This window comes from Choloepus didactylus, chromosome 18 (assembly GCF_015220235.1).
Source record: "Choloepus didactylus isolate mChoDid1 chromosome 18, mChoDid1.pri, whole genome shotgun sequence".
Lineage (NCBI taxonomy): Eukaryota > Metazoa > Chordata > Mammalia > Pilosa > Megalonychidae > Choloepus > Choloepus didactylus.
Genome location: NC_051324.1, coordinates 45,536,727 through 45,556,995, shown reverse-complemented (window position 1 = coordinate 45,556,995; position 20,269 = coordinate 45,536,727). Strand labels below are relative to the sequence as shown.

Here is a 20,269-nt window from a genome sequence, read left to right as displayed (position 1 = left end):
GTGCCACCAAGCAGGGGGCAGCGAGGGTCTGGGGGAGCGAGTCTGGGCAGCGGTATTTAGGGCAGCCGTGATGTCAGCGGAGAGGAGGACTTGAGCCAGGAATGTGCTACAATGGCCCCTTTGTCCCCCTCCCCTCCTGTCCTGCACCCAGACAGCAACCACAGACAGGCCCACACCACGTGATGCAGGCGAGGCTGGAGCTGCTGCTGGGGTCACCGCCGCTGTCCTGACACGGAGTGCTCGCCTCCTGTGTGTGCACACACGCGCACACACACTCATGCATCCATGTGGAGATTTGTACAAGTGTCATGAGAGACACTAACCCCTTTGCCTGGCAGCCTCTAGCCACGGGCAGCTGTTAATTAAAAGTAAATAACATTAAAAATGAAGTTCCTCCGTTGCACAAACCTTCCCCTGCTGTTTGCTCCTGCACACTTGCTTCTTGTCTCACCCTCGCTGTCTCCCAGGCACCAAGGTGCACGTGGCTGCACCTTCTCCTCTCTGTGCACTGTGGCGTTCTCACGTGTCCTCTGTCCTCTCCCCCGTCTGAACACAGACGCTGTGCCCAGCCCTGCACTGTCCTCAGTGAACTCTGTTTGGCTTGGTTGGAGTAACATGGTGAAAACATGACAACATAAAAAATGGCAACAATCTCTGGGATAAATGGCCGAGATGAATCTTGTAACACATGTGCTTTGGGAACGCAGGAAGGAAAGCTCAGCTCGCGTTGGGCAGGGGAGCGGGAGGATGATGGGACATGAGTGTGGCCTCGAGGGTGGAGGCTGAGCAAGCAGAGGTGGGGGGTGTCATTTCAGGCAGAGGAAGAGGCATAAAGAAAGGCCCGGAAGTGGGTACGTATGCGGGAGTGACAGTCACCCTCTTTGGCTCGTGGGACGGTGAGCCTGGGCAGGTGGGTAGCAGCCGGATAGAGCCTTAGGATGCCAGGCTCCGGATGCTTCCAGGTGCTCCGTGGGGACAGCCAAGGGTCCCGGGGTCCAGAGATCCCGGGTCAATGGGGTTCCCTGGGCAGTGTGTAGGTGGGCAGGTGCCACCAGTCACTAGATCGATCCATCGACAGGTGCCACAACCTCGCGTAACCTGCGTAGGAATAGACCTTCCTTTACCGGCCACAATCTCTTGTCCTCTCTAGATTAATTCCTTTTCTACACTGCCCCAATTGTGGCAGAAGTGTTGTGATGAATTATTAAAGGACATGATTAATAACCACGAGTACTCAGTGACAGCTGCCACACTACGCAGCACTGGCCCGGTAGCAGCACACTGCAGACCCGCGTGGGGGCCCGGGGGGCACGGGCTTTGCCTTCCTTGAGACTCAGGCCCCGGGATGCTGAGGAGGGGGTGTCATCTTCTCCCCGTCTCTGGGTCTCTGGGCACCTGGTCCACTCCAGACTTCTGACTCTCTGGGTGCCTCGTCTGTCCCCTCACTGACCACACTCTCCTGCTTTCATTCCCTGAGACCGGGGAGAGGCCGGTCACCTTCCTTTCGGGCCTCAGGGACTCGAGCTGCAGGGACGGGCAGGCAGAGGGGGAGGGGACGGAGGTGGTGGGAGAAGGAGGAAGAGGAGGAAAGAACTTTTCAAAAAAGGTTGAGAGGCAGGAGGCAGGGGCTGGGCGAAATGACCTCCCAGGGCCACTCCACACCCAGGGGTGTCACATTCTGAGATTCAGAAGACCAAGAGGGACCCAGGACATTCTCAGTGGCGTTAGGACATGGATGAGCCTTGACCTTGAGAGACTCTCCTGGGGACTTGGCCGTCCCCTCAGCCCCCTGGGAGCCCAGGAGACAGGCTGGTGCCACTGGTCCCCACGCCCGACCCCGGGCAGGCTCAGCAGACCCCTTCTCAGGCTGGAAGGCTTGTCGCCTGTGGGGCGGGAGCTCGGAGAAGGGGAGGAGGGGGTGGCAGCCAGGTGGCCTCCATGTTTGCAGGGGAAAAGGCCTTGCTGAGGTTCCTGGGTACTCCTGGCCGTCCCACCTCCCTTGCCCAGGCACAGCCCTCCCAGTTCGCCCCAGGGAGCCCTCCTGATTCCAAGCCAATCCCACCTCTGCACCTCCCCCACAGCAAGAGGGCAGGCATGAGGGACCCAAAGGGGTGTGTGTGTGTGTGTGTGTGTGTGTGTGTTGCTGATATGCGTGCATTGCCTGGATAGTATTTTAGGGGAGAAGAGAGTTTGGGAAACATGCGAGGACTGCAAGAGAGGAAAGAAAAAGGATTAAGGCACAAGAAAGGCCCGAGGAAGGGGGAGGGGTCTAGCAAGGGGCTTGGAAGAGATGGGAAGGGATGGCGGCTGCGGCCAAGGCCAGGGCGAGGACAGGAAGGGACAGGAAGGAGAGCCCCCCACCCAAAGCCCCCTCCCCCTGCCTCCCCCCTCCCAACCCCAAGGAAGGAAATGAGGAGGCCACTGCAGATCTGTTTGGGTCATTTCCACATGCTTTATTCCAGCAATCAAAATAATTAAAAACATCTCAAATTATTATACACATACAAAATAGGTACAGAGTCTTTTGCTTCCTCCCACCCCTAGAAGGAAAAACTGCTTTGTGCTTTGGGAAGTCGGGCTCTGAAACCCAGAGAGAGAAGGCAGAACAGGCTGAGAGAGGCAGTGAGGATGGGAAGAGCCGCAGGGGACAAGGGGTTCAGAGGAGAGAGGGGGAAGAGGGGAGCGAGAGGCCTGAGGAGAGCTGGAGAGGCAGCCAGAGGCAGGTGAAGAGGGCAGGAGGGCGGAGGTGAGCGGCGCGGGCTGGGGCCGGCAGCACGCCCTCCCCCATGTTAAATAGCACCTTTAGAAAATTCACACGAGTCCCCATCCACAGGAAAAAAAAAAAACAAAGAATAAAAAAAGACTTTGAACAAAAAGGATCATTTGCTGGCCAGAGGGGCATGTCAACTTCTATAGCACCAGTGACTCCCTTCCCGCCCCGTCACATAGATGTAGCACCTTTGATATAAAACGGGGAGCCCCGTCCCCCTTTCCCCATCCCCGCCCCACACAGTTGCCCCGGTTGACACAATAAAGACAAGAACGAGGTAGTCTTCAGCAACAGTTACACAAGGAACAGAACCATCTCTCCCACCCAGCCCTGCGGTACAGGGGGGGCTTGACAAGCTTCCCCCAAATCTGATGTCTCTGCTCTGCAGTGCCTGACTCTCCTCCAAACCTGGTGAGGGGCACTGGCCCCCCTCAAAAACAAAGAGGGGTACGTTTCAGGGGCCAGAGGGTGCCAGATTACAAGGCTTCTTGGCAGTCTGAGAACCCCAGGTTCCTCCAGGGTTTGGGGGTGCTGGGTGAGCGGGCATGAGGGCCATTTGGGCGTTTGAGCATTGCCTTTGGCTGCTGGGCAGACAATGCATTGTTTCCTGCGTCTTTTGGGGAGACTTAGATTTGGGGAGCAGTAGAGGGGAGGCCCCAAGGGGAATGGAGGAAGTGAGCAGAAAGGGCAGAGTTGGGGTATCATAAGCCCAATGGGCAGAAAGGGACTTACCCCCACATGGGTCTTCAAGCAAGTGGACCAAGCTTCCTTTTTTAAAAAGTTATTTATTTATTCTTTTTTTTTTTTTTTTTTTTTGTATGGTTGAATGCACTTTTGGTTTTTTTGGTCACGTTCAGTTTGGTCAAAGATAAAAACTAAGTTTGAGAGATGAATGCAAAGGAAAAAAATCTTTTCCAAAGTCCATGTGAAATTGTCTCCCATTTTTTTGTTTTTTGCGGGGTTCAGTTTGGGTTGTTTGTCTGTTTCCAGGGTCGGGGGGAAGTGGGTTGGGTGGGAGGGAGCCCGGTGGGGGCGGAGGAAGTTTACAGGAAGCAGGCAGGGCCAACGTCGAAGCCGAATTCCTGGTCTGGAGCACCAATGTCCAAGGGGGCCACGTCGATGATGGGCAGGCGCGAGGTCTTGGTGGTTTTGTATTCGAGCACTGACTTGGCCCAGGCTCCGGTGTGGCTCTGGGGGTGGGGCGGGGGAGGGCAGACAATGGGAGAGGGGTGTCACCACGTGGGAGAGGGGGCCAGGGGGCTCTGGCTTGTCCCCATCAGCAGAGCCCAGAGGGCCCAGCCCTGCCCAGGGACTCACCGTGCATCCATCCACGGTGACGCTGTAGGTGAAGCGGCTGTTGCCCTCGGCCCGGATCTCGATCTCGTTGGAGCCCTGGAGCAGCAGGGCCTTCTTGAGGTTGCCAGTCTGCTCGTCCATGTAGGCCACGCTGTTCTTGCAGTGGTAAGTGATGTTCTGGGAGGCCTCAGTGGACATCAGGCGCAGGAAGGTCAGCTGGATGGCCACGTCCGCAGGGTCGGAGCCCTCGCTGCCGTACTCAAACTGCAGGGGGGCAATGAGGCATGAGCGGCCCCGCAGGACCCTCTAATCCTGGCCTCCCTCCCTTGTGTCCTCAGAGAGAACCCCAATTAACACCCCATCACTCGCCCACTGGCACCGGGTGTCTAAGCCAGTGTCAAGAACCTCCTGCCTCCTGACCCCGCTCTGTCTGTCCCTCTTAGCAGAGGTCCAGCCCAGGCCTCAGCCCCACGCTCCTCCCGAGTCCTGGGCCAGCCCATTGCCTGAGTGGTTCTGAGTCCGTTGCGCACACCTGGAATCCATCGGTCATGCTCTCGCCGAACCAGACGTGCCGCTTCTCCTTGAGGTTCTTGCTGATGTACCAGTTCTTCTTAGGCACGTGGGGCTGGGTGGGGTACAGGCAGGTCTCGCCTGTCTCCATGTTGCAGAAGACCTTGATGGCGTCCAGGTTGCAGCCTTGGTTGGGGTCAATCCAGTACTCTCCTGCGGTGGGGCAGGGCAGGACGGGGTCAGGGAGGTGGGCCGTCTGCACCAGGAGGAGACAGGGTCCCCCACGGGCAGGGGACACTGGCACCCGGGCCCCCCCCAGGCCCAGCCCCGTCACACAGGAGGAGGAGGCAGGCCCTCACCGCTCTTCCAGTTGGAGTGGCACATCTTGAGGTCACGGCAGGTGCGGGCGGGGTTCTTGCGGGTGCCCTCGGGGCTCCGGATGTTCTCGATCTGTTGGCTCAGACTCTTGAGGGTGGTGTCCACCTCGAGGTCACGGTCACGGACCACGTTGGCATCGTCGGCCCGGTAGTAGCGGCCACCTTCAGACTTCTCTTGAGGTGGCTGGGGCAGGAAGCTGAAGTCGAAAGCGCCGCTGGGAGGGCCAGGAGGACCAGGGGGTCCAGGAGGGCCGGGGGGGACCCTGTGCAGAGAGGGAGGGGAGCAGGATTACTGGGGTCCGAGAGCTTTCAGGGTGGAGGGCCGTGAGGCAGACGGGCTGGGGGGCTACGTACAACAGGACCAGCATCGCCAGTGCGACCTCGGGGACCAGGGGGGCCGATGGGGCCTGGGAGACCATTGAGTCCGTCTTTACCAGGAGAGCCGGCAGAGCCAGGGGGACCCTGAGGGAGGGCGAGAAAAGGAGAGGGTTGGAGGAAGCCAGAAAGCACACCACACCCCAGCTCTGGCGGAGAAGCCCACTGCCCTCCCTGCCTGCCCTGGCTCCTGGCCCCATGAGGCCCCAGCTCTCCCCAAGATGAGTCACCGCTCATTCCCACAGCTGAGCCAGGAAACATTTTGTGGGAGGAAGGAATGGGGCAGGGGGAGGCTGAGGGCTGGAGAGGATTGTTTGTCCCAGACTCTTCTTCCCTGCCCCCACCCGTCCCTTCTCCCTTCTCCCTTCTTCCTTTTCCCAGAGAGGCAAAGGATATCTGTGTTCCAGGCAAGGGTCCCCTAAGTGAGCCTGGGCTTGGGGCCCAGGAAGAGGAGAAAGAAGGTGTGACTTACGCGGGGACCAGCAGGGCCAGATGCTCCAGAGGGGCCTTGTTCACCAGGAGAGCCCTGCGGGGTGGGTGCAAAGGCGAGTCAGGCCCCTTCGGCCGAGTGCAGCCAGCAGGGCTGGGCTGCGGGGTGAGCGGCCCTTGGCAACTTGCCCTTGGCTTGGATATTCTGGAAGTCTAGCTCCAAGGCATCCTGTGGGCTTAGACCCTGCCCACGATCCCTCTCTGTCCACCCCCTCTCCCTCTCAGAAAGGTTTATGGAAATGCCCATAAATTTATGGAAATACTCCTTTCAGGAAAAGCCCCTCAATCTTCAGATCCCAGACTAGAGGGGGAAACTGAGGCAACGTGCATGCTACAGCACAGCAGGGGAGATGATGAGGAGGACATGATGGCAGCCGGGGCCCAGGAAGGTGCTGAGCATACTCACGGGAGGGCCAGCAGGACCCTGGAGGCCGGAGAAGCCACGGTGGCCTTTTATGCCTCTGTCTCCTGCCTCGCCAGTCTCACCCTTGTCACCACGGGGTCCTTGGGGTCCCTAGAGGAGAAGAGGGGACAGGCTGTCAGTGGAAGTTCTGGGAGACCAAGTGGGACGAGGGTTCTGAGGGCACCGGGGCCAGAGCAGGGCACTTACAGCGGGGCCACGGGCACCAGCGGGGCCAGCGGGGCCAGCGGGACCAGCAGGACCCTGGGGAGAGCAGAGCGCGTGTTAGAGCCCAGCTGCGGGGTGACATCTCCCCTCAGCCAGATCCCGTTGCCCACCTTCTTTCCCACTGGGACCACTTCTCTCCCGACCCGCAGACAAACCTCCCCAGCGCAGGCTTCCTGTGAGCAGGGGACCAGTCCCCGGGGACAAACCTCATTCCTCAGCAGGGAGGGGTAGTGTCTGGGATTGGGGCTTAGAGGCTGAGCTCCGGCTCAGTTCTCCAGGAAGGCCAAGGGCCCGGATGTCTGGCAAGGCCCCCTCCCTCCCCCCAGTCCCCCCAGCCCAGGTGAAGTCCGATGGCCAGCTCTGGCCTCGTGGCAGGCCTGGAGAGTCCCCGGCCTGCCCAGGAGAGGGAGCAGGGGCGGCTACTTACAGTCTCACCACGGTCGCCATTCTTGCCAGCAGGGCCGACGGGGCCGGGGGCACCAGGGGCACCGGGAGCACCAGGAGGTCCAGCGGGGCCACTCTCACCACGGTCACCCTGGGAGGGGCAGGGAGGGGCGGCGGGTCAGCCCCAGCTGAAGGGGCCGGGAGTGGCAGGTGAGGGGCGGGCAGGGCTGTGGCCCTGGGGGTGGCCGTCTTACCTTGGGGCCAGGAGAGCCATCTCGTCCGGGGGAGCCTTCAGCACCAGGGGAGCCCTGCAGGGGTTGAGGGGCGAGAGTCAGCCCGGGAGAGGAAGGGTCAGGCCAAGGCCCAGAGGCTCACACCACAGCCTGGCCTGGCTGCTGGGGGCTGCTCACCTCACGTCCAGATTCACCAGGGGGTCCAGCCAACCCAGGGGGGCCGACAGGGCCGGGGGGGACCACGTTCGCCGCTTGAGCCGGAAGGTCCTTGCTTGCCGGGTTCACCCTGAGGGAGAACAGGAGAAAGCGGCAGGTCAGAGGGAGGGTGGGGAAGGGCCCTCGAGCCCCCGAGGGGTGTTCTCTCCAGAATCCTTCCCTTTTGGCTCCTCCACCCCCATCCTGCCCTCCAGGCCCTGGGATGGTGCTTCTCGGGGTCCCCCATGACAAGGGGCACTCACAGAGGGGCCAGGAAGACCGGGGAAGCCTCTTTCTCCTCTCTGCCCGGGCAGGCCGACCACACCACGCTGTCCGGAGATACCCTGAGGCCCGGGAGTACCGGGGGCACCCTGTGGGAGGCAACGGGGTGAGGCATCTCACGGCTGGCATGGCGCCGTTCCCCACTCTGGGCCATGGCGCCCGTGGACGCCCCCAGAGCTGCCGAGACCCCAGCACTTACGGCAGGTCCGTCAGCACCGGGGGATCCTTTCTCGCCAGTGGGGCCGGGGGGACCAGGGGGCCCAACTTCACCGGGACGTCCAGCGGGGCCGGTCTCACCACGGGGACCTTTGCCGCCTTCTTTGCCAACAGGGCCAGGGGGACCAGGGGGGCCGGCATTCCCCTGCAGGGGGGCAGGAGAGGGGCTGTCAGAGTCCAGTGGATTCAGGAGCACCGAGGCCTGTCCTGATAGGCCGTGTCCCCCACCGCCCCGGCCTGGAGCAGTGGCGTCTCTACCGGGTACTTACGGAGGGGCCGGGGGGGCCGACTCGGCCAGCAGCACCAGGGAAACCAGTAGCACCCTGGCAGACGAGAGCAAAGGGGTGGTCAGAAGAAGAGCCATTTGCCCGGCCCAGCGCCCCTTGGTCTCACCACTGGCTGGGGAGAGGCTTAGCAGGGTGAGGGGAGCAGAGAAGGGGGAGTACTCACAGGGGGGCCAGCGCTGCCACGGGCACCTTTGGGTCCAGGAGCACCAACGTTACCCTGCAGGAGAGCACGGGGACGTCAGCGGGGGAGCAGTCCTGGGCCCGGGCCTGCCAGCAGCCAACACACAGAAGGTGAGGTACTTACGATGGGGCCAGGGGGGCCAGTGGGCCCGGCAGGGCCGGGGGGACCAGAGTCGCCTTTAGCACCAGCATCTCCAGGTTCACCTTTAGCACCAGGTTGGCCATCAGCACCCTGGGACAAGGAGAGGGGTGAGCCGGGGAGGAGGATTTGCTGGGGGGTGGGGGCTTCCTCCGGGTGGGGGCAGGAGCGGTAACTCAGGCAGGAAACAATCCCCTCCCAGCCCTCCCCCAACTCAGGCCGAGGCCTCTGTCCTCGTCTCCATCCCCCAAGGTCCTGGGTCCTGGTTGGTGACAGGAAATGAAGGGAGCTTGGTACTCACAGGGGGGCCAGCGAAGCCAGCAGGGCCGGGGGGGCCAGGCTCACCACGGTCTCCCTGGAAGGAAAGGAGACAAATGGGTGCTGCCCAGACGGCGGAGATACTGGGGTGGGGTAGAGTGGAGGGGGCAGGGGAAGGGGAGGCCATGGGGTGGCATTCCCCAGAGCCAGAGCAGGTGGGGGGGACTGTGGAGGGTCACAGCAAGGGGGCTGGGGTGCAGAGAAGGGGCTGAGAACAGAGGCGTCAGTACTTACGGGGGCACCACGAGCTCCAGTGGGACCGGCAGGGCCACTGGGACCACTTTCTCCCTATGAAGGAGGGATAGGAGGAGGCTCAGGTCAGCGGCCCACCCTGAACCCCTGAAGACCCCTGGAGGATGACCCCAGGACAGCCTCCCCCACCCCCTTCCCATCCTTCCTGGGTCAGCAGCTCAGGGCAGCAGGACCTGCCCCCCACCCCCCCACCAGCGAGCCAGGCCTGGGCCTGCGGGGGAAACTGTTAGGGGAGAAGGCAGAGAGGTGGCCCCTCACCTTGTCACCAGGGGCACCAGCAGGACCAGGAGGACCGATGGGGCCAGTCAGACCACGGACGCCGTCTTTGCCGGGAGCACCGTCAGCTCCTTTGGGACCAGCATCGCCCTAGGGACACAGAAAAGCCTGTTATGTCCAGCATGGGGCAAGGAGGGGATCCGTCGTGTCCTGCTTGTGTCTGGGACCCAAGAGCCACCACCACCCCAGCCCTGCCCTGTCCGGGAGGGTGCCGAGGACTCAAGATCCCTCCTGGGAAGAGGTGCTTCCTAGGCATTCAGGTGGAATTCAGGCTAAGAGCCTCCTGACCGGTGTGGCGGGAATAAGGGAGACTCCATCAAGGGGACCGCCCCACCTCTCATCACCACGGCAACTAGGGGAGAGGGACCTCAGGAACAGGACTCAGCAGCAAAGATGCCAGAGGGGAAGAAGGGGGGAAGGAGAGGGGCGGAGGGAGCCAAGGCAGGAGAGCGAGGGGCCCTCGCGGGGCTCAGGGGGGAGGCCGGGCTGAACTTACTCTGTCACCCTTGGGGCCTGGAAGACCAGCTGCGCCACGTTCACCGGGCATCCCCTGAAGGCCGGGGGCGCCTTGGCTACCGGGGGCTCCAGGAGCACCAGCATCACCCTATGTGACAGCCAAGAAGACTGGAGTGAGGCAGGGGGTCCCAGGGGTGGGTCAGAGCCCAGAGCCCCTCTTGATGTCTCCCAGGCTCCAGGTACCAGCTAAGAGGGAAGGCTCACAGCCCGAACCTGGGGCTGCACGTGGGACTGCACCCCAGTCTTGCACCCCTTCCCCGCCAGCTAGATGGCCTCAGCCATGCCCCACTGCAGAAGGGGTGGGACACGGTCTCTGGGCTGCAGGCTGGAGCCCTTTTCTGGGCCGCCCTCACCTTAGCACCATCGTTGCCAGGAGCACCGTTGGACCCGCGAGGACCTGCGGGGCCAGGGGGGCCTTGCACACCGCGCTCGCCGGGGAAACCTCTCTCGCCCTAGAAGCGAAGGACGGGGCACGTGATGGCCATCCAGAGACAGGGCCAAGAGCAGGGCAATGATGAGAGGTGAGACGGGCTCTACTTACTCTTGCTCCAGAGGGGCCGGGGGCACCAAGGTCTCCAGGAACTCCCTGAGGGGGAGGGAGAAACAGTGAGCGAAGCCTATCTGGGTGCTCCCCACTAGAAAGCACTCCTGACACCCCCCCCCCCCATTGGGGCTGCCCCTCAGGGTCCAGGATTAGAGATGAGCCCTTTCTCATCCCTGAACTGGGATTATCCCGAGCGGTTCCTCTACTCCAGATTGGGATGTGTTAAGCACCCCACACCCAACTTTGGGCCTAGTGTTATAATCAGAAGGCTCTTGGGAAGGCCTCAGAGAAAATTCCAGCAGCTCTAAGAAATCACCCAGACTAGTAGCAATTTAGCTCCTTCCAGATCATATCATGCAGAGTTGTAGCTCCCTGTTTCCCTCTGTGCAAATCCCTTCATGATAGGAAGTCCTTCTTGGTGTCTAACCTTGAGCCTTCTAGCAGGTGGCCATCTGATTAGCCTGGAGAGGCGGCCTCTCCCTCTGTAAACCTTTTCCCACATTCCCTACCCTTTGGCCCATGCTACCTCTTACCTGTTCACCAGGTTTGCCTGCTTCACCAGGAGGACCAGAGGGGCCGGGGAGACCCTGTAGGTGGGAAATGGGGGAGAGATAAGAGGGGTGGTTTGTGGTAGGAAAAAAACACAAGGAGTGTTCCCCACTTCCCCTCCCGACCCCGACAGCCATGAGGTCTCACCTGGAATCCGGGGGAGCCAGCAGGGCCTTGTTCACCTCTCTCACCAGCAGGACCCTGTCCCAGGAGAGAAGATGCTGTCAGGGGAAGGCCTGGGAGAGGAGGGCAGGGGGTGTCTCCCCTTCCCTGCCCCACAGCCCCCTTCCCAGGCCTCCTGGTCAGGGCCACCTACAGCAGGGCCGGGAGGTCCCTGAGCTCCAGCTTCTCCATCTTTGCCAGCAGGACCCTGGGGGGAGAGAGTAAAGAAGAACTCAGGGTGGTGAGACTCTGGCAGGCTGCAGAAAGAAGGGTACAGGTGGGCGAGGCCTGGGGCTGCTCGGGACAAAGCAGACCCTGCCAGTGGCTCCTGGGGCTCTGCTGAAGGGCCACCTCAGCCACCTCTGTCCCTCCTGCCGGGAGGGTATGTGCCATGGGCAGGAGCACAAGGGGTCAGGGACCCAAAGAGATACTTACAACAGCACCAGGGGGTCCGGGAACACCTCGCTCACCAGCTTTGCCAGGCTCTCCCTGGGGGGAAGAGAAATCGGGGTTGAGTGGGCTGAAGCGAGAAACCAGGGCCTCCTGGGTCCCTCTTGTTTACTTTGAGTGCAGTTTTTTTTTTTAAGGGGATTTCTTATCAAAACACATTGCAAGCTCTGAAGATAAGCTTTGCTCCCCTGGGGAAACGGCTTTGCCAATTTTCATTGCTTGGCCCCTTAGCCTCTCCCTGCTCCCCTCTCCCCAAACCAGATGCCCTTTCAGGCCTTCTCCCCCTCATTGGTTACTGTGATGACCTGAACTAAAAGGGCTTTCATCTCCTCTGGCATTTCCTTTGGACCCCCAAAGAAGCCCCCAAGATTTGGGGGGTGACTATCACATCTAAGGCCCACTCCTAAGTGTATGTGTTGGTTGGCACCAACAACACCTATTTCCAACGATAGAGCAGCAAGAGCAGGGCCAGGAGGCAGCTCTTGCTTTATGGTTAGGGAGATTGAGGCCCAGAGTGGCCGAGGCATGTGGGTGACAGGGCTGGGCCTGCGGCCGGGCCCTCACCCCCCAGGCCAGGCTGTTTCAGGCTCTGGGTCACTTCTTGCCAGGTACTCACAGCAGCGCCTTTAGGTCCAGGGAAGCCCATCACACCAGCCTGACCTCGGGCACCAGGGGGGCCTGGGGGCCCAGGGCGACCATCTTGACCAGCGGGGCCCTGAGGATGGAGGACACAAAGGTAGCAGTGAGACTGGAGGGTGGGTGGGCAGGGGAGTGGGGCGGGGGGCACACGGGGAGACTATACTTACAGGGGGGCCAGTTTTGCCATCAGGACCAGGGCTTCCAGGGCTTCCAGTCAGACCCTGGAGGGGAGGCAGACAGGTGTGAGTGGGACAGGGGAGCAGGGGATGGTGGAGGGGAGCACTCCAGAGGGCAGACCCTGTGGTCCCACTCCAGACCTCTTAACCAAGGACCCCAAACAGGCAGGAGCCTGGGCTGAGCTGGGCAGAGGGGCTGGGTCTCACCTTGGCGCCAGGCAGGCCAGCTTCACCGGGGCGACCAGCTTCACCAGGAGAACCTTTGGGGCCAGCAGGGCCGGGAGAACCACGTTCACCAGGGACACCCTGGGGGTTGGGGAGAGCACAGGAACAATGAGGGCCTCGAGCTGGGCCTCTACCATGGGCCGCAATCTTCTCCCTCCTGGGTGGGGGGGGAAGGGGTGGCTCAGGGGGGCTTTGCGGGAGGGGGAGGTTGAGGGGAGGTGGAGTGCCAAGGGAGAGCCATGTGCAGCCCCAGTGTCGCAGAAGGGGAAGGGGGCACCCAGTCATGGAGGAGATCTTACCTTGGGGCCAGCAACGCCGTCTGCGCCAGGGAAACCACGGCTACCAGGTCCACCCTGAAGGAGGAGAGGAGGCCAGTGAGCTGGCAGGGGGCTGGAGAAGGGGCGAGGGGCAGGCCGGGGAGGGGGCACTTACGCGCTCGCCAGGGGGCCCGGGCAGGCCAGTGGGTCCGGGTTCACCGCGGGCTCCTCGCTTTCCTTCTTCGCCAGCAGGGCCAGGGGGTCCTTGAATACCAGTGGGGCCCTGGAGAGGGCAGAGGGGAGGGGGCGGCCTGTGGTGAGGGGCTCCCCGGGCAGGCCAGGCTGAGCTGTGGGAGGGGCGGCAGGGGCACTTACAGGCTCTCCCTTGGCGCCAGGGTCTCCTTTGCTGCCGGGAGCACCAGGTTCACCCTGTGGGGGGCAGGGGGAGAAGAGGACGAGCTGAGGGTCGTGATCCTCGGTGTCCCCGGAGCAGGGTGACACTGGAGCCAGCGCGTGGGTGGAGCAGAAACGAGAGGGCAGTACTTACGCTGTTCCCCTTGGGGCCGGGAGGGCCACTGGGGCCCTGGGGTCCAGAGGGGCCTCGGGCACCGGGGAAGCCAGGAGCACCAGCTATGCCAGGGGCACCCTGTGGGAGGCAGAGAGACAGTTGAGGGCCCAGGAGGGGCGGGCAGGGTAGGTGGGTGGGGGTGCCAGGGGCAGGACACTTACGTTGGCACCTTTAGCACCAGGCTGTCCATCAGCACCAGGGTTTCCCTGTGGCAGAGAGAAAGGGGGGTGAGGACAGGCAAGGGCTCTGAGGTTGGGGTGGCACAGGGGGCACCGAGGAGGGGACACTCACGGCAGGGCCAGCAGCACCAGCAGGGCCAGGGGGCCCGGGCTCACCCCGCACACCCTGGGGACCTTCAGAGCCTCGGGCTCCTTGGGGACCAGCTTCACCCTGGATGGGAAGAAAGGACACATCAGGAGCAACCCTGGAGGGCCACCTCCCCTCTGAACAGCAGGGGCAGGGAGACAGAGGCTGGACACTAGGAATCAAGATTTCAAGACCAGAGAAGGGAACCTCAAGACGAAGGTGTTGGGGAATGGGCTTCTCTCTTGCCCCTCTGGTTTGGAGAACAGGGAGACCCCCACCTCTTGGCCAATGGGGGGCCATGCTCAGAGGAGGGCAGGGGGCAGGGGGATGGCCTCACCTTAGCACCAACAGCACCAGGGAATCCAGGAGGACCAGCGGGACCAGTGGGACCCTGGGAATGAAATGGAGATGTTAGCAAGAAGGAAGGTGGCAGATGTAAGTCACACCCTGGGTGAGAAGAGGGCCTGGGGTTCAGACCAACATGGCCCTGTCCCCGTCAGCCCCAAGAGCTGAAGTTGACACCCCTCCCCACTCCCCACTCCCAGGCACTGAGGTCTTGGGGTCACACTCACAGGGGGTCCAGCAGCACCAGTAGCACCATCGTTACCACGAGCACCCTGCAGGAGAGAGGGGAAGCCCAGGTCGTGGCCACTGAGCGACGGCCAGTCCCTGCAGCTCCTGGGGAGCCCCTGCCAGGGCCCAGGGGACCCCCTCCCCCACTGGTCCAAGAGCACTTACAGCAGGGCCAGAGGCTCCAGGGCGACCTCTCTCACCAGGCAGACCACGGGGGCCCTAGCAACCAAACCAAGAGAAGCCAAATGAGATGGGAAGACTCCCCACTTCCTCCCAAGCCTCCTTCTTGCCCTGTGGAACTGGACACACTCACCATCTGACCAGGAGCTCCATTCTCACCCGGGCTACCAGGCTCACCCTGCAGAGCAGAGAGCTAAGAGTGAGGAGTCTGTCCACGGTGGGGCGGGGGTAGGTGGGGGACCACCACCCGCAGGCGGCCTCTTACCTTGGGACCAGCAGGACCAGCATCTCCCTTGGCACCATCCAAACCACTGAAACCCTAAGGCAGGGGAGGAGCACCAAGGTGAGCCCCTGTGGAGGGGCTGGACCACCTTGACATCCACCCAGATCTGAGACGGAGCGCAGGAGGTCAGCACAGCGCTCCCCGTCTCTGAGCCGGACTAACCCCCAAGGGGCCCAAGATCTCACCCAACCCCTTTAATGAGTCTGCTTTCCCAGGGAGGGAAGTTCTTTGGGATGTCTACTCCGTATTCCTTGGGACTTCTGCAGCTGCCACTTACCCATGGTGGGATGCTTGGGGCTTTGGGGGCTTAAACAATCAGAAGGGACTTACCCTGTGTCCCTTCATTCCAGGGAGGCCAGCAGTTCCGGGAAGACCCCGAGCACCCTGGAGAGAAAGGGAAAGGCCGACAGAGGGAGGCACGTTAGACGACACCACTGGCTGTGTCTCCTAAATGAAGACCCCGTGCAGCAAAACCGAGCAGCCAGCCACCCCACCCCCCTCACCTGAGGCCCAGGAGGCCCACGCTCTCCAGGACGACCAGGCTTTCCAGCTTCACCCTGAGAGGGAGAGAAAAGGCCATCAGGCCAAGGCCCCCAGGCTGCAAAAGTGTGGGTGGTCCAAGTCTTCTTGGGATCGGTGAAGGTCAGGCTTAGGAGCCCAGAATCTTGTCTTTGAAGCTAGAGCTCAATCTAAATCTGAGACTCCTTTGCTGAGACTGGAGTCCTTCCAAAGGAATTTCTGCTTATTCCTGTCACCAGCATTTTAATCTCACCGGAGGGAGAGCACATCTGGGTGCCCAGAGCGGTTAAGCCTGAGGAAGTTGTTTATCCCAAGGGCTGGGGCTGAGGACGGCTGAGGTGGCTGGGGCTAGGGGGGCAGTACTTATAGGGAGATGGGGAAATACAACCCACAAAGGGGCAAGACCATTGTTCAAGGGCCCCCAGCAGTGCATCAGGGAGAACTGGCCCACCTTCCTCTGGGTATCAACCCCAAAGGCGATGGGGGCACTGGGGTGGAGATGACAGGGACCGAGTCCACGGAGACGGTAGGGTCAGATGGGATCTTCTCACTGGGGCTACTTACATCATCTCCGTTCTTGCCAGGGGGGCCAGGGGGACCACGGGGACCCATGGGACCCTAGAGGAGAGAGGAAGAGAAGAGGTTAGAATCACCAGGACAAGGAAAAAAGGGAAAGGTTGGGATTGGAAGGAGGAGGTGGGGAAGACCTCAAGTGGGGGGTCCTTCAGTAGGAGAAGCCATGTGTTTGTAGAGGGCATGTGTATCTGTACAGAGAGGACAGGGTGGAAGGCACTTACTGAGGCTCCAGGCTCGCCAGGCTCACCAGGGGGGCCTTGGAAACCTTGGGGACCCTGGAGAACAAGGAGAGAGGAGTGAATTTAGTAGGACAAGCCGCTGCCATCCTCACCCCATCTCACCAAGAGATCTCCAAAAGACCAAAGCCCAGGGTGGAGTAAGGAGACACCCTAGATACTCACGGGTGCACCAGGGGGGCCAGGGAGACCACGAGGACCGGAAGGACCCTACAGAAGGAGAAGAAAGGGGGGCATGGTGATACATTTGCAGGAAAGTGAAACCTGGGTGAGATCTGGCTATCTCCCATTGGCTCTTATTTGGACTACTCAGGTGTCCTGCATCCTTTCTGGACCTTGAGGTTTCAAAGATGATCTTTCTCCCAAGACACTTATGCCCCACCCCACCCCCAATACTGGCCCTTCCCCTCTGGATCCCCACCCTCTCCTCTTCTGTCTTCCTTGCCATCCCAAGTGGCTCACCATAGGGCCAGGCACGGAAATTCCTCCAGCTGATTTCTCATCATAGCCATAAGACAGTTGGGGAGCAAAGTTCTAGGGAAAAAAACAAACAAGAGGACATGAGAAAGTGGGGCCAGGACAGTGAGTTGAAAGGCAGAAAACATCACCCTTAATGCATAATGGGGCGAGCTGACCTCATGTGCCTCCGGATGTGATGCACTGAGGACACAAGCTTACTTGTGAGACAGTCCTGCAAAAATGCATCACCTGAATCCAATCATGAGGATGCTTCAGACAAACCCAGATGGAGACATGGTCAACAAAACAATTGGCCTATACTCTTCAGAAAGTGCCAGTGTCGTGAAAGAGAAAGAAATGCTGAGAAATGTTCCAGATTAAAATAAAGAGACATGACAATTAAATGAATTCATGATCTTGGATTGGACAAAAATTGCTGTAAAGGACATTGATAACACTTGGATATGGACTGTATATTAGCTCATACAGTGTTGTATCAATGTTAAAGTTCCTAAATTTAATTATCAGGCTATGGTTATGAAAGAGAATACTCTTATTTAAAAGAGATACACACTGAAGTATTTTGGAGGAAAAGGGGCCTGATATCCACAACTTTCAAATGGTTCAGAAAAGGATAATAATAATGCATATACATAAAGACTGATAAAGCAAATATGGGAAAATGAGAAGTCTTTGCACTATTCCTGCAATTTTTCTGGAAGTTTGAAATTATTTCATCTGCAAAAAAAAAAAAAAAGTAGGGGGAGTGGAGCGGACAGAAGGCCCTCCACGGATGTCTGCACTCTCCACTTACTCCTCCGAGGCCAGGGGGTCCGGGGGGTCCGGGGGGGCCAGGAGGTCCGGGAAGTCCAGGCTGCCCAGGGATACCGTCTCGGCCAGGGGGGCCTGAGGGTCCCTGCGGGGGAAGAACGCGGGGGCGGGGTGAATGTGGGCCAGGAGCACGCGCCCACCCCCAGCCGGATACAGGAGGGAGGGAGGGAGGGAGAGAGAGGGCGCTCACCCTTGGGCCTCGGGGTCCGGTGTCTCCTTTAGGTCCCTATGGGGTTGGGGGAGAAGAAACAAAAGAGGCTGAGTTTGAGAAGGACGCGCAGTGAGGCAGCGCGGCGGGCGGGGTGGCAAAAGTCGAGGGCAAAGGATTACCTCGACTCCTGTGCTTCCTTGGTCTGTAGGTGACGCTAGGGGGAGAAGGGAGGCGGGTTAGAGGCGGATCCGCCAGGTGCTCCCCCGGCGCAGGCCTGCAGGGCGCACGGCCAGGGAGCGGCCCCGCCCTCCCCCAGCCCCAGGGCCGGAGCCCCACCATTGCCGTCGGGGCAGACCGCACAGCACTCGCCCGCGGGGATTTTGGCGCCGGGGCAGTTCAGGCTATCGTCGCATATCACGTCATCACACAACACGGTGCCTTTGTCGCAGACACAGATCTGGCAGGGCTCAGGTTTCCATACGTCTCGGTCGTAGTAGCTGATACCATTTTGTACGCAGGCGACTGGTGGGACTGAGGCAGGAGGGGAAGGGGGACTGTCAGGGGCGCCCAAGCCCCCCACCTCGGGGCTTCAGGGGCCCCAACACTGCCTGCTTTTCCCTCTGCCCTAGAGACACACTTAGATTTTCCACTTCCCGCCTTATCCTCGAATCCCCCTCCCCGCTCCCCTTTCTCCAAATCCTTAAAAGCTCATCTGCTCCCCATCAGCGCCATGACAGCGCCGAGGCGCCTGGCCAGTATGGCTATAACTCTTTCCAGTTCTCAGGAATTTAAACAAAGCCCTAGGCGAGGGCTGCTTTCAACTCCAACCTCAGCCCATTGGCACTGAAGCCAAGTGAAATAAAAAGCCATGGGGGAGGAGAGAACAGGCGGGGCTCCATCCAGAGGGCAGGCTTGGGAGGAGTGGCTTGGGTGAGACAGTAAGGGGTGGGGTGGGAGGAGACAAGGAGGTCCGGCCCCCCTTTCGCCCCGTTCTTTGGGCAGGTGGGATGGCGTGGGCGGAGCTAGAAGGATGAGGAGGGGCTGATTGGAGTGGCTCTCCCACCCCGAAACCTGAAGACGTACTCCCAAATTAGGATACATCAGAATCTCCAGAGCCAAGATATCTCAGAGCTCCCGGGGCCAACCTCCGTCACCCAAAGCCAGACAGTCCCGCTGGGTCACTCCTCAGCCAAAGAAGCAAAAAGTCCGCACGCAAACTGATGAAGTTGGTTAACCACGCCCACCGCGCGAGCAACTACCCAGACGGCCACTAGATGGCGGGCAACGCTAAGCAATGGGGACGTGGCGGGGCCAATTTCCTGGGATTCTTTTGAGTCAGGGGCTACGCGGTCCCCGGCCTTATGCTCCAGGTCTAGAGACGGGGTTCACGCCCGCAATAATCCCTGTCTTTCCTTTCCAGAACCTGCGCCGGGAAGCGCTCAACAGAGAGGCGCACTGCTTAGTATTGGTCAGCAGAGGGCGCAAGGACCCCGCCTTGCCAAGACCGAGCCAAAGTTTCTCAGCCTCCCACCCTCCCACTCTCCGCGCCCCCTCCTCCAGCATGTCTAGTCTGCAGAGAGGGCAAACAAACTTTCCTTATGAATCATCCCACAGCCATCCTGATCGTTTTTTACATCTTGGGCTCCAAATCCCCAGCTCGGCGCCCCCACCCTATTTTCGACGCGCCTTCCCCGCACCCTGCACCCAGACCCCCACTTCTCCCGTTGCACTCCGCGGTGCGCGCTCGGAACTCCCTCCTGTGCCTATTCGCGCCGCGCTTTATCCTTACCTCCCACTCCTGGGGGTGTGTTTGTCCCCACCCCCCACCCCCAAGTGAACTCTTTTCTCTCCCAGGGCGCGGGGGAAGGTTCCCTCACCATTTCCCTTCCATCCAGGAGTCTCCCGCACATCCCGAGTTTCAATTTAAGTAGCGGGAATGAGCTCAGGGCGCGATACCAAGTAGCCCTGGACTCCCACAAGTTTGGGACTTACTGTCTCCGTCTTGGTCCTCGTCTTGGTTTTGGTCCTCTTCTTGGCCGTGCGTCAGGAGGGCAGTGGCCGCTAAGAGGAGCAGGAGCCGGAGGTCCACAAAGCTGAACATGTCTAGACCCTAGACATGTAGACTCTTTGCGGCTGGGGTAGGGGTTAGCGTCTGCTCATGTGTGGCCTCACACTCCGCGTGCCTCCTGCTCCGACCCCGAGGAGAAACTCCGGTCTGCTCCGACGACCAGCCTGGGCCCTTTTTATACCGTCCAGCCCGCGCGCTGGGAGGAACCCTGCCCCTCGGAGAGGGGGAGCCCGCCGCCCGCCCCCCGGCCAATCAGAGCTCCCTCGCCCGGCCCCCAATTTGGGAGTTGGAATAGAGAGGGGGAGGAAGAGGGAAGGAGAGGGAAGGGTGTCCACCCCACATCTCCCCCTTTCCCAGCGCTGCTTCCCCAGCCCCCCAGCCCAGCCTGGGCCAGAGATGCTGTCGCTGGGGTGCGGCTCGGTCCTCAGTGTAGTGTGGGCTAAGGAGTGGATGGGGGAGCCCCTTTGCTGTTCTCTCCGGACTCCCAATCTGCAGGAAGGGAAATCGGGGAGCTGGGTGGGGAACCCTCCAAAAGTAGGAGGGTTGTGGGTGATTGGGAGAGGGTCCTCCTGGCCCTGCCTCATTCACCCTCCTGAAACAGATAAGGAGACATCTGGGGAAGAGCTCCAGATGGGAATAAAGAGGCCAGCTGGGGGACCTCTCCAAAGTAGGAGAATCAAGGAATTAAAAAGATGTCCCCTTTTGGAGTGTCTACTGGTGTGGCTGGAGAATAGAGCTTGGGAACATTTGGGGAACAAGTTAGAGATTCCTTAATAGACACTAAGAATCAGATA

General features: G+C 60.6%; 1 protein-coding gene across 1 annotated transcript; it reads right to left on the bottom strand.

The window, feature by feature from the left end:
* Window positions 1-3,518: 3,518 nt before the first annotated feature.
* COL1A1 (collagen type I alpha 1 chain) lies at window positions 3,519-19,610 on the bottom strand. Its single transcript, XM_037808854.1, is given in 53 exon segments — window positions 3,519-3,960; window positions 4,088-4,330; window positions 4,599-4,789; window positions 4,936-5,207; window positions 5,209-5,216; window positions 5,308-5,415; window positions 5,801-5,854; window positions 6,224-6,331; window positions 6,428-6,481; window positions 6,873-6,980; window positions 7,084-7,137; window positions 7,240-7,299; window positions 7,301-7,348; window positions 7,521-7,628; window positions 7,739-7,900; window positions 8,025-8,078; window positions 8,206-8,259; window positions 8,347-8,454; window positions 8,663-8,716; window positions 8,914-8,967; window positions 9,190-9,297; window positions 9,704-9,811; window positions 10,077-10,175; window positions 10,265-10,309; window positions 10,801-10,854; window positions 10,964-11,017; window positions 11,133-11,186; window positions 11,414-11,467; window positions 12,045-12,143; window positions 12,235-12,288; window positions 12,451-12,549; window positions 12,768-12,821; window positions 12,901-13,008; window positions 13,101-13,154; window positions 13,273-13,371; window positions 13,455-13,499; window positions 13,585-13,683; window positions 13,937-13,990; window positions 14,172-14,216; window positions 14,338-14,391; window positions 14,486-14,530; window positions 14,618-14,671; window positions 14,966-15,019; window positions 15,139-15,192; window positions 15,719-15,772; window positions 15,952-16,005; window positions 16,132-16,176; window positions 16,429-16,500; window positions 17,240-17,341; window positions 17,447-17,482; window positions 17,587-17,621; window positions 17,744-17,938; window positions 19,400-19,610. Coding segments are annotated over 53 exon segments (4,398 nt in total). The 5' UTR covers window positions 19,509-19,610; the 3' UTR covers window positions 3,519-3,813.
* Between the last annotated feature and the right edge of the window lie 659 nt (window positions 19,611-20,269).